The following is a 13,371-nucleotide window of genomic DNA, read 5'->3' on the forward strand; positions in this document are numbered from 1 at the left end:
AAAGTCACGACCTTAGCGAAAAGGTGCAGTGGAGCTGATGCGTTTCCTATACTGCACAGACACCGAAAGTTCACACGCCGCATCAGGCCCTGCTGATCAGCACTCCTGACAAATACACGATTCAAATAAAGTAGCACCTCCCAATAAAGATTTTCCAAAGTTCATTCCCGACACGTTGCTTCAATCTTATCCTGCATGTGGATTCGTACATGGAAGCCGGACCTTAACGTGATGACCGGAGGCTTTACTCATAGCTCAAAGTCTCACTTTAAGTCCGACTGTCATTCATTGCAAACTTAACCACGTGGAGGAAAAAGGTCCCCCTTCGTGTTCCTGTGAAAACAAAAGCACTTTTCTCTTTTCTTATATCTCAGCAGGTGGAGTCGGATAACTTCATCCGAAACTGATCCGTGGCACAGATCTGCGGCAATGAAAGATAGATCGGAGTTTTGGATAGGTACGATAAGCAAGCAGTGGAGTCGCATTGTTCACAGTTGTGTGGGGACAAAGACCCCCCTAGGCAGAAATCCTGCCTCCCGGGTCACTCTCTCTCTCTCTGTCTCTCCGAGAGACGCGTAAGATCAGATAGCACAGTGAGGGAGGTGACTGGCATTACAATGTAAAACATAGATTTGGTGTCAGATAGGAAGCACACATACAAAAAAAACATTTGATTCTTGAGGGAATTTATGTATCCAGCAGATCAATTCAGCCAGAGGGGAATCCATCATTGAGGTTGTCAAGATTGTGGGAAAAATCTGTGTATTTTAAGCATCAGAAATCTGCTTACGAAACAAATGTTAAAAGAAATTGGCTTCATGCCAGCGAAGACAACAATCACTTCCCTGTGACAGCAATGACTAACAGCTCATATGTCTGACGATGAAACTACGAGTCAGTGTTGACTCTATTCATGTGCAAGGAATGAGTCTGTGTGCTCTCCAGAACTGGGTGAGATGTGATCCTGTATAAGAGTCACATAATACCACATTCAGCTCAGCGCGTTCATGGTCATGGTAACCTGATCCCAACCTCCCCTCCTCTTTCTCTCCCTCACCCGAAAGTGTACAATGAATGCATCCCAGTTCCCTAATCAGCGGGTTGGGTGTGTGTGGGTGTTTTATACCGTGGCCTGGATAAATACCACCCCCGAAAACACTCAGAGAGCGCTTGTTCCCACAGAGGTTGGGGCAGAAAATAATAAAAATACTTAACATTCCTGCACCCTGTATAATGGTGCTATAGCCTTTAGTGAAGAGCTGGCATCACTGGAGTGAAAAACAACTTTCAGCCCTTGAATGCACCACCCTGTGCGAAAACAATGACCGCTGAACTCTCCTGCAGGTTTTCCAGCACTTTTTTTTCAAAGATCTACACACTGAAATCTCTCCTTGCGTGACTGCAATGCTCAAACAAAGTGCCACTTGAAATCTTTCGCTGGCACAATGTGTTTCCGTATTTTTCTGAACGTGCGCTTGGAGGGAGTGAATGCAGCTCAGTGTGGTGGTGGTGGTGGTGGGTGGGGGGGGGCTACATGTGGTCCCCCTTCACTGTTTGTTGTTCCAGAAATTACTATTTGCTTCATTGGTACAGAGAGACTCCTGAGGGCAACCAGAGCGTCACCGTAGATAAGGGAAACTGACTCTGTTGCTTTTCACTTGAGTGATAACCTCAAGGCCACATGACACAGCCAGCATGCTCGCTGGTGATTCACTGTTGTCAAAACACCACCAGCGCACACATGGTTACACACACTTACAGTGCATTTTGAATGCTTCCAGACTGACATTGCTCATTTACACTTTTTGTGAAAACAGTAGACAGCAGAACAAAGAGCGTTTCCATGGTAATTTCATTCTAAATCCCAAATTTGCTTTGATTTCATTATTGTTTCATTGCAGTTTTGACAGTTTAAAGCCACTATATGTGTTTAAAATCCTATGAAGCTGAAGTTTTCAGTATGTTCTACTAGCTTTCCAATCATTTCATGGCTTCCTGGTGTTTAATATGCTAACCTCAGCATATTCAAATTGATGCATTCAAAAAGGTCAGTGTTGATTAATATGGGATTAACATGAACTGTCCCGAGTCCCCTCTTAATAAACAAACACAAACTAATAATGACATTCTTTAAGGGTAAATAGCCGGCCTTGTCTACCTGAACCACAGAAGATGCATTTTATCGCAGGCTTCTCACTGCGTGTGTGTGTGCGTGTGCGTGTGTGTGGAGCGGTGATCAGGGAAGAAACCTCCATCATACCAGAGGTAGACAATATTGATTTCCACCCCAATATATCCGCAAACTGATATATCGGTCTGTTCTGAATGCAGGCGCACAAACCAATTCACAAACCTCCATCATGACAGCGCCCTGACTGATTGCTGTGTCCCATGCATGTCCGGTCAGACACACGTAGCCAAAACACACACACACACACAGGGCCCACTATTCATCCTCAAGGTCAAGAGCTGGTGGGAGGCAGAGGCTCCTCGTTGACGGCCTGATGGAGCTGACACCGCGCGACCCATTGTGCACACATGTTGATCTGTCCCCAGACGTGGCCTGACAGCGGCACATAAGGCCGACGTTGCACTAAACCATCAATGCATTTCAATGAGGGGATCTCACCATTTATGTTTGTGTGTGTGTGTTGGGGGGGGGGGGGGGGGGAGGGGACAAGTTGTGTAGCGAGTGGGGGCTTGTAACAAAGCTAAACACATCTGCAGGCTGGACAAGCCTCGGCCCCGTGGAGTATGTAATCCAAAACCAGGCCAATGATTATCTCCCCTCTCCGTGAGCGCTGACTCAATTCTGATTTATGATTGGAATGAATATTGATTTTCCAGGAGCTCTCCCCCCCCCCCCTCTTCGCGCTTCCCGTCCATTTGTCCTTTTAACAAAAGAGTGAATGATGTATGTGCATTGATTTCCAATCAATTATTTTTATTCTCATTTTATTTAAGCTTGGACAAATTTTCAGCGGCACCCGTGGAGAGCGTTGCATCTCTATCAATAGTGCTGTGCCTCATTACTAACTGGCCCTCTGATGGTGAGCAGGGAAATAATGAGGCGACGTTTATTTCTGAGTCCGTCATGTCCGCTTGAACATTGTTGGGCCATAAATCTGTCTCTGCTCCATTTCTATGACACTGACAAACAAATAAAATAAATGAACATGTTGTGTGCTCTCTTGTTATGTACCATCAGTTCTATTATGTGATTATTATTTTTTTTTCTAATGATATTTGATCAAAACTCATCAGGGTCATTTTAACTTTGGGCCTCTGCATTGCAAACTGGAGGTGTGGCGTTTGACAGAAGAATGGCGGTGAGGGCTTAAAGGGAGTTGCATAATGGAAAATTTCAAATTCAGCGTTTTCAGAGGATGACTTATACAATTAAAAAAGATCACTCAGATTCTTATTTTTCTCTTTTATTCAAATCTGCCTCTTACAAGAACCTTAATGTTACGAGAGTGAAATGCTAATGAATTAATACATTGCTGGCCTTCCCCTTGCTGTGTCCAAATTGGTTCCCTTCACATAACATCTGCTAACATCTGTCCAGTCATAGTCCTGAAATGTTACGGCCTTCTGTTGAAGCAAGACCGGAGAAAATAGTCCTAGTATGTTTGAAGAGACTGAATATTTTCTCAATTTGATTAGTCTTTGTTCTGTCAGGAAGAGTGAACAATGTTCATTATTTCCCAGGTTTCAAAGGTGATGTCTTCAGTTTGCTAGACCAGCAGTCCAAAACCAAAAAGATATTCACTTCACCGTCATGTAAGACAAATAAAAGCAACAAGACCTGTCAAATGTGTAGCATTATGGCCCAAATTATTAACTGATTATCAAAATAGTTTAGTCTTCTGAAAAATGCTAATCATTCCAGTTCAAGCTTCCGCATAAGGTCCAAGGAGGACGATGAACATTACGCTGGGGAGCGGCCATAGTCTACTCCAGCGCTCCCAGGTCATCCAGAAAAACCCCTTGGAACAACTCACTAATTGAGCGGACAGTGATGCATTAAAATGGGTCATCCTGGAATTGCTCCTTCCCGTGGCTACTGGCTGGGCCGGGATTACATAACGATGATAAAGCTGCGGACCTGGCCCTCCGAGATAAAAGCTGCCGCGCAGGACCCCGCGAGTTCTCTAAATGCTCCCGTCTCAGAAGCCTTCTGAAGGAAGTGGTTACCGCAGAGCTGCCCACTAATGCTCCAGCGGGACCCGACGGTGTACTCTGTTATTCATCAAACGCGGACAGTGTAAGCCGTGGCAACGCATGAATAATGAGTGGCTGTGTTTATCGCGCAATGACGAGCCGCGCGCTCTCTGATTCGGATTCCTTTGCAGGGCTACTGAGGCCTGCTCCAGGCTTCCCAAGGCATCCCATCATCATATGACTAAATCAGATGTTCTGGGTGACAAATACGGCCTCACAGCTGAGAGCGGCACAAAGGACGCTCAGTTGTCTACTCGGCAAGGCATGCAGAAAATACTGCCGCTTGGAAGACAATGTGTCTCCTGTGTGGAGACGTCGTTTGTCTCATGCCGTGCCGCGTCGTGGTGCGACCGACTGCTGTGTGTGTGAGAACTTATGGAATAGCTGCAGGAAGAGACGACTTCTGTGGCACGCTTCTTTCTGCAAGGAGGAAATGATAAGAATAAGTCGGGATGACGTAACGTCGTTGCCAAATGGTGGAATGTGACCGGAATGAAGAGTGATTCATGAGGGAATGCAGCTGGTTTCGCCAGACAATAGTGGAATTATGGACGTGCTAATTTAGCTCTACTGTCATTTTGTTTCCGTGTTTACTTCTGTGATAAATGTCAAAGACTCAAATTCCAACTTTAACCACGCTGGACACAAAAATTCACCAGCTTTATGTATGTTTTCATTTCATAACCTCGTGGTTCCAAACTTCTGTGTCCAGACCTTCCCTAAAGGACACATAACTGTTTATATCTGACTTTTCTTTATTTTTGTATTGTTGTTGTGAAATAGTGGATACTTTCATCTCTAAAAATACAAACTACATATACAACGCATTACGCATGTATTTTAGGTAGAAAATCGCCTGTACTAACTCTACTCGAACAATATCTATAAACTGGTTTAAACCCCAAATTAGCATTAGATAAAAATGGGTGCATGGTAAGATAAGTTACAGAATGAGAAATCAAGAATCTAAATATCAGAGGATGGAGTAAATACTGTGTTCACAAGGCCCGCAAGCTAAATAATATAGAACGGTTTGAGAAGAAGCAGAAGTACTAAATGTCAAACTGATCGACTAAATGATGATAATGATGATAATCTTTTTGTATGTTAAAACACAAATCGATATAAACATTGTAAGAAAACAGAAACGTTGCAGTGTATAGAATCAGAATGAGTGTTTCTTCCATGTACTGTAATAACTAAGCAAAGGTAAAACAAATTCTTTAACTTTAGGGAACCACTTTGGACATTCATTCCGCCGCTCTCTGTTTTTAAGTGCAAATTAGATGATAAAAGCTTTTCAAACTAATGACGGAGAGCAACTTCTCAGTGTTTTTTAAACACTGAGAAGCAGAAGTCTCTCGTTGTGTATTGATTCAGTGGCAGAGGAGAAGTGAGGACAAACGCTTCCTGTAAGCTCGTGCATGAGCCGATAACACAATAAGTGCACTGCCACCCATTAGTCACCACTTTGTGTCCCAAGACATGTGTTCACTCTCGGTGGCCTGATGTCAACACATGCACTGCGCCACCGTTACAGCCTGGGTGAACCCATCTCCTTAAACAGCAGTGGTGCAAGTACTACTTGTGACAAAGTTACACGGAGAGCGAGTGGGAGAGAGACTGAGCTGTTTTCCACTGAACGGGAGCGAAGCCCGTCCGGCTCACATGCGCTGTCTGTGGCGAAACACGTCGCAGACAGAGGAGGACTACTCCGGGGGAGAGAGCTTTATATACATGCCTAAAAATAACCAGCCAATCGGTGGCGAGAGGCTGGGAGTCAAACGGGCCAATTAAAACGCAGAGAAAACCAAATTAACTCGGAGGCCGGCCGCGATTGGCCGACCGTGATATCATTTGCGAGCCTTTACGCTGCGCGCCGCTGATTGGCTGACAACCCTCGCAGGCGTAATCCTGCCGTGGAGTAGGGGCGGGCGGGAGGGGAAGGGGAAGGGGGGTGAAGGGGGCGGGCTTCGGGGGGTTTGAATAGGGAAGTTTGCAGAGCGCAGTTGTTCCCCATCCAGTCCGGCGCAGTGTTTGCAAACACCTTGAACGCCAGAGAGAGACGAAGGGGGGGAAAACCGACGGACGATCGGCTGCTACACTGCTGCTGAAAACAAGCGCCTCTTCGTTTGCATCGCAGGGGACCGCTGTTATTCCTTCTACTGGGTCTAATTTTTTTTCTCCTTCTACCTGAAAAACACATTTAACTGCAGCTATATTGCATTGTTGTTGTTTTTTTTAACTAAGCTCTGGAAAAAAAAAAATATGGATGTTCTACCCATGTGCAGCATCTTTCAGGAACTTCAAATAGTTCACGACACGGGCTATTTCTCAGCCTTACCGTCACTGGAGGAGTACTGGCAGCAGGTGAATATACATATACACATCAACTATTTTCTTCTTACGGTCGCTGTTTGAGCTTGTGTGGCAAAGCGGAACTGAGAGACGTTCGCTTTGCTAGATTACACCGCGGCGTTTAGTGCGCTCGAGAAGTTCAGCTCCTCATCCCCACATCGTAACGGCTGTAAACACACAAGGCGCCCCGGTGCTTAGACGGCGCCCGTCCCGTTCACCCTGACGTGCTGGCTTTTTTTTTTCTCACGGTCCAGCGTCGTTATGAAGTTTTCTGGCAGCCTGAAGTGGATCAGTGTGTCAGTCTGACAGCTGGAGTCGAGGCTGTGCTGCGCCAAGATGAGTGGGGACAGCGCAACAGCGGCGTGCTTGGTGCTTCTTTATTTTTTTGGGGGTATTTTTTTATTTTGACACGCTCTTCTATATTTTGAGCATGACTTCTTCTTTTCCTCTCAGCGGGTTGTCTCGGGGCATGTGGGCTGGTGTCACCGCTAACGCTGCAGCCGCGGTGGGAGGAGGAAGTAGAATTTCAAATCAGTCAGCAGTTGATTCCAAATCAGAAGTAGCGCGTTGGCTCAGGATCAGCTCTGTCATTTTCAAAAAAAAAAAAAGTATCTTCCTTTTTTTCCCCTTTGATTTAGTCAGTTTTGGCACTGTTTGAAAACTGCGTTATAAACTTTAAAAATGGGATTCTGTGTTTCAGCCCCATAATGATTTTAACCCTTATTCTACATTTATTTTCCTTTTTGTTGTCACATTGTTTTAAATCATCCATTTGCATCGTCCTCTGATTTGAACGAGCTCCACAACATGACACTGTATAAATGTCAGCCATGGCCAAAGTCCTGCTCGAGGCACTAGCACAGCTGGAGAGTATAGTGTATGTCTTCAACATCTGCCCAGTCAAACCTGCTGTCTCTGGAGCAGCCTCTAATGAACGGCCCTTGCTCGCTTCTTTTTTTTGTCAACTTAAACGGCCTCTTCAGCCAATTGTGAAGCAGGGTGTCTTTTTCTCTTTTTTTTGTGGCCGTCAGACAGGATGTGTGATTGCATGGCAGAGGTTTCGCATGAGTAAAAAGCATCTGAATGGCTCATGTCGGAGGGGAGGAGGGAGGGGGAGAGTTGAGCGGCTTCCTTAAAAGGACTCTAGATTTGTTGAGTGAGTCATTGGAGTGCTGAAATGACAATGCACGTTTTTAAGTGTTGGGCTCAGGTGCAGCAGAGTTCAGGAGGGAGGGGGGGGGCGGGGATTCAAGGACATGACGTAAGCAGGAAGGCTGGTTTTGTGTGTTTTGGGATGTTTCTTTTTCACCCAAATCCCAAATATTGGTGTACAGTCGTGTGTGTGTGTGTGTACGATGCACACAAGCAGCAGGTTCTTGCATTTGAGCAGCTGGAACCAACACATAGTTGGCATTGTTCTTGAGAAATTGATTAAGTTCCTTTCGATCCATGCCTCGTCACAGCTGTGTTGTCGTCACAGCCGCGAGCCTGAAATGTGCAGTGTAGCTACTGTTTCCTGGTTAATGTATCCTGCTACGAATGTTGCAAAGCAAAAGGCTTTATTTATTTATTTTTTCGGGGGGGGTGTGTGTATGTGCACATGACTCATTTAAAAGGATTTCCCACACTGAAGCTTTTTTGCTGGTTCTGAAGGAACCTCCTCCCTCTCTCTCTCTCTCTTTCTCTCAGTGCTGCAGTTGTAGTTCACTTATTCTGACTGTTTTCTCTCTCGTACCACCAGACATGCTTGGAGTTGGAGCGCTATCTGCAGAGCGAGCCCTACGTCTCCACGGCCGAACTCAAGTTCGACAGCCAGGGGGACCTCTGGAGCAAGTTGATCTTGGCCTGCGGGGACAAGGACAAGGCCAAGGCCGACCCCAAGCTGCCCGCGGCCCACGAGGAGGACAATCAGGACAGCCAAATCTTGGACACCAACAGCGTGAATTCGGATGCCAGCAGCGAAGCGTCGGACAGTTCCGAGGAGCTCTCGCCCACGCACAGCTTTACCTCCAACCCCCTGGGCTCCGTCCTGGTCGGCTCTGGACCTTTTAGCCCCTCCGTCATAAGCACGCCCCCGTCCTCTCCGGAGGCCACCTCGGAGGCCGGCGGCGTGACCGGCGGCTGGGTCGCCGCCGAGTTGCACTTGCCGGTCAAAATCCGGAGCGGCGGGGCGGCGAAGGGCGCGGAAAAGACGGGACTCATGTGCGGGGAAGCGTCCCCGGACGGCAGGAGGCGGGTACACAGGTGTCAGTTCAACGGGTGTCGCAAGGTTTACACGAAGAGCTCCCACCTAAAAGCACACCAGCGCACTCATACGGGTGAGTTTTTCCAAAGCGCCCGTCGGACCCACGTGTGATGTGTGTAAACAGAAAGAGTCTTCTCTGCTGAGCTCAAGCAAAAGCAACGCATTCATAGAGTTAAAGAAAACCTCACTTATTACGGAGTGAAAGAGCGGAAGTGCTCTTAATTCAGTCGCCCAACCATTGTGTAATGTAATTAAAGGTCCACATTGCATGATGTCCTCAGCTGGAGCGCTGTGGGTATTAGCTCTGCATGGCTGGATACCTAAACTGTGACCTAATCTATCTGGAATGTGAGGGAGGGCGGGAGGGAGCGAGCGAGCGAGGGGGGTGGGGGAGTTGCACATGGGAGATAAAAGGACTTGAAAGCAGATTGAGTTTCACCATGGGAAAGGGGTGAATGGGCGGGGAGCCAGGGGCCACGGAGTTGGAAGGGCGTCGAGTGGTCATTTGAGCTTCTCTTTATTTTTGATTAGCGGCGTGAAATTGCACGTGCGGCTTTTTTCTTTTTCTTTTTCTTTTTTTAAAAAATCGTTTTGATGTAGGACCCATCACAGCATCGCTCTTAGCATTCTAAGCAGGTGTCCAGGTTGCATGTGAACACGGCAGCTGATCCAACAGGTTCGGTGGAATCTTGAGTGATTTGTCAGTGACTTGTGTCATCTGGCCTGCCCCCCATAACCCCCCACCCCACACACAGGGGTGATTGATCTGAATGCATTTGAATGACAAATCCAATTTCAGCCTCAGTAGGAAAACCTTGTTTTTGTGTGTGTGTGTGTTTTGGACTAATCACCCCCTCCTTGTTGCTTCTGCAGGTGAGAAACCGTACAGGTGTTCGTGGGAGGGCTGCGTGTGGCGGTTTGCACGAAGCGACGAGTTGACCAGACACTTCAGGAAGCACACCGGGGCTAAGCCATTCAAATGCAGTCACTGTGACAGGTAAGGCTGCTCCTACATCCACGCAAACCGAAGCGTGCAGGCATGACACCCGTTACTGTAGATGTGCTCTACTTTTATTTTTTGACTTGCATCATACAGATAATGATGCATGTCTTTTTAATGATGGGATGCACTGATGGATTTGATTCAGGTAGCTAAAAACAAAGGTACTAAAGATCAATCAGGAGGTCATTTGGAGCTAATCAGCCTTTTTCTCAGTGGAATGTGATGGTTCAGTTATTACCTCGCATGACATTACTGTACGAAGCCCGTAATCTTTTGGACTGATCGCTCTCAAGTTCTTATCTTCAGAAGAAGCGCTGTCGCACAAAGCTTGTTCCTTTCATTCCCTGCAAATGCGTCTCGCTCCCCTGCGGTCCATCTTTGCGTTGTCACTGACTTCCCCCTCTCTCTTCTCCCCAGATGTTTCTCCAGGTCTGACCATCTTGCCCTTCACATGAAGAGGCACGTCTAGAGGGGGTCGAGCTCCAACCAACAGCGACGGGGGTGAAAAGTTGTTGTAAAAAGGAGAGAGAAAGAGAGAGAGGGAGGAAAAAAACAAAAAAAAACGTCGTCTCCCGACCAGTCTCTTGGTTGAACTGTCCCAGGGCAGAGTGGCGGGGAGTGTGTTCCAGCCAAAGCATGCTGTTTTGCACCATACTGAAACCCAGTGCCTCCGGGACCTCTCTTTGGAGACAGCAGGGCGCTCTGAAGGTTGTCTGTTGCGACTTAAAAACAAAAAAGGACAAAATCACGGACGACGGGGGGTGGGGGGGGGGTGAAGAAACCTTTTTGCTTGAGAAGGACGTACAACTCAGACACATAAAAAAACAAAAAAAAAGACAAAAAAATACAAACAAAGAGTGAGAATGATTTGTATGTATGGTGCATGATGTTTTGGGGGGAGGGGGGTGGGGACATTCCCGGACAGCAGATACACTGGTACTTTACAAAAACTGTCTGAGGTAAGCATGTGTGCACTGTGAATGTCTGAGATTGGCTGACCGCCCCCCCCCCCCCCCTCCCCCCCCCCCCCCCCCCCCACTCCCTTGGGAGGACAGGAGGCGAGATGGGGTTGATGGATGGATGGACGGTGCGGGGCTGGTACCAATGTTGCTGTGGACTGAATGGGTTTCTGGGGGGAAACATTCCATTGGTGTTTCCCCGGTGGCAGCGTGAGGACGGGGCAGGGTGGAGGTTCCTGCCTGTCTTGTCTGGCACCCAGACTGTATGGGGCGGGTTTGGGGCGGAGAGGGGGGGTTCTCTGGAGCTTTTTGAGGCCTTGGGTTTGACCGGAGAGAAGGTGGACCTGTCCCCCTTCTGGTCAGTGACCCAGAGACCACAAGCCCCCTCCCCCCCCTCCTTGGTCACTGTATGACAGAAGCTTTTTTTTGGTGTTTTTTGGTGCAGCTACTAAATGTGCAATGTGTTATGTAGCCTGGTTTCTTTTTTTTACAAGCTACGAAGCTCATTTGTAGTCCAATTGTATAAGCTGTGTGCTTAGAGGTATAACACAACTATACTATAACGTCAGTATCATAGACAGGTGTTGCATGGTTCTAGGGTTTGTTCATTTCATGTTTCCACTGTAATCAGGACTGCAAATAGTTTCAATAAAAGTGCAGCTAAAGTGCGGACGGTTAAATGTTACAGTATATTGTACATAAAGCCTTGATGATTTCCTCTTCTTTTTTTTTTTTCTTCACAACCTCACCCGTTTCATTCAGTTCTTTTCATCTGGCTGGAGATTTCACCCACTGCTTCCTCATTTTCTCACTCATCCTATGCCTTGAGGAGTAACTTTGATTTTTTTTTTTGTACTTTCTTTTCTATCTAATAATGCACTGTTGACCTTAATGGTGCCTTATGCAAGTGACTCAACCCTGTGGCAGCGGTGGGTTGTTTTTTCCCTCCCAGGGGAAGTCACATTTGTCGTCTGGGTGATTTGAAAAGCTTGATCAAGGCTCAGTTCCACGTTAAGTCGCACCTCTTTGTGTTTAGTGGCCGGTGTCCGCAATCTATCCTGTCGGTTGATGGTGATGGGTTTTTTTGGGGGGGGGGTGGAAAAAAAGCACCTTTTTGGCAGTCGTCTTTGAGTCAGCACCAGTTCAGTTTGCAGACGTCACGTTGAATTCAGTCGGAACATGTGAATCAGACAAACGCTGTATGTTTAGAGCACTTAACTTCACTTATTAAAGGCGTTGTCATTGCACGTGCTACTGTGTAGTATGTACTTGAGTCCATCACACTCTGCTCTGAAGTACGAACAAACTAGACTCTTCATACAGGGCTGCTATCCCTCCAACACCATTGTCTCCTCTCATGCCCCCCCCCCCCCCCCCCCCCACACACACACACACACACATCCCTGCGAGTGGGACTGAAGAAAACTCTAAAGATTTATTGTAATTAACAGGCTGCAGTCGGACAGGCCTCGCCTTGTACTGCCTCTCGGTAATGAATTGCTAAAGGCTTTGTTGGCATGGAATCTGTCACAGACTGCTGACTGTGTAGGTTGGTTATTGACCCTGTCTGGGGAGCGTTGTTTTAGCCGAGCTGCAACAGTATTATGAAAAACACAGGATGGGGGGGGGGGCTCTCAGTAGGAGATCAAACGGTGACGATGCACATGGAAGATTTGACCCGAAAAAGAAAAAAAAGCCCATGACCATATTTCCCTTAGAGATGGATCTGTGGGGTCATATTTACTACCGTTTCAGGTTCAGGCGATCTGTGCCACCCGCTCTAGATCAGAGATCACCGTTGCATTCTTAAAGATTTCAGCTCAGACGGGATGAGTACAAACTTAAAAACTGCTGTCCACGATACATTTGGGAGCGCTGGCAGCGTCTTTAGTGGGCAAAGGAGAGGAACGTCCATTGTGCAGATAAAAAAAAAAAAAAACAACAACCCGGCAGCCAATACTGTTCTGGTGGTAATTGAGCCTTGATTAAGCCCCGTGTTTGCTCGCATCTTTCATCAATGCTTTCATCCCACACTACCCCAACATCTTCCATCTCTCTCACACGCACACACAGCTCTTTGTTCTCAACTGAATATTTGTATAAAAATGAAAAAAAAAAAAAAAGAACTTTTGTAAAATTGTTATGTTTATGCTTTATGAAATTTTTATTTGAAATTGTTTTGCAAAATTGTTATATTTCTGTATGAATGTATTTTTTATTGGAATAAGAAATTCTTATCTGACTTTGGCTTGCTCCCTTCTTCTCATTTAGTTGATTCTCCTCATTATTGTTAAAGCTTTTTTTTTTTTTTGTGTGTTTTTTCTTTGCCAGTAGAGGTTTGCACTAGGGACAACACATCTGACATTTTGAATTTGTCCCTTTAAAAACAGTACTGTTTTTCCACTTGGCGCAGTATAAATACCTTGTTAAACAGTCTCTCTATGTGGCCTCACCTCTTCCTGACTTGTAAATACCAGAATGAAAATATCCTCCTCCCATGAGCAAATTACATCTTTGCAGAAACTGGGAAAAAACTGACTCACCTCGATCCCAGTGGCAAACACGCAGACCTTTTTCTTTTT

General features: G+C 46.5%; 1 protein-coding gene across 1 annotated transcript; it reads left to right on the forward strand.

Moving 5' to 3' along the window:
- The first annotated feature begins 6,238 nt into the window (after nt 1-6,238).
- On the forward strand, nt 6,239-13,031 carry klf6a (Kruppel like factor 6a). Its single transcript, XM_076112571.1, has 4 exons — nt 6,239-6,594; nt 8,324-8,900; nt 9,701-9,824; nt 10,248-13,031. Exons 1-4 carry the CDS (start codon nt 6,493-6,495, stop codon nt 10,297-10,299), a joined length of 855 nt encoding a protein of 284 aa, XP_075968686.1. The 5' UTR covers nt 6,239-6,492; the 3' UTR covers nt 10,300-13,031.
- Nucleotides 13,032-13,371: the final 340 nt, after the last annotated feature.

This window comes from Anarhichas minor, unplaced genomic scaffold (genome assembly GCF_050575085.1).
Source record: "Anarhichas minor isolate MPS153535 unplaced genomic scaffold, ASM5057508v1 ptg000050l, whole genome shotgun sequence".
Lineage (NCBI taxonomy): Eukaryota > Metazoa > Chordata > Actinopteri > Perciformes > Anarhichadidae > Anarhichas > Anarhichas minor.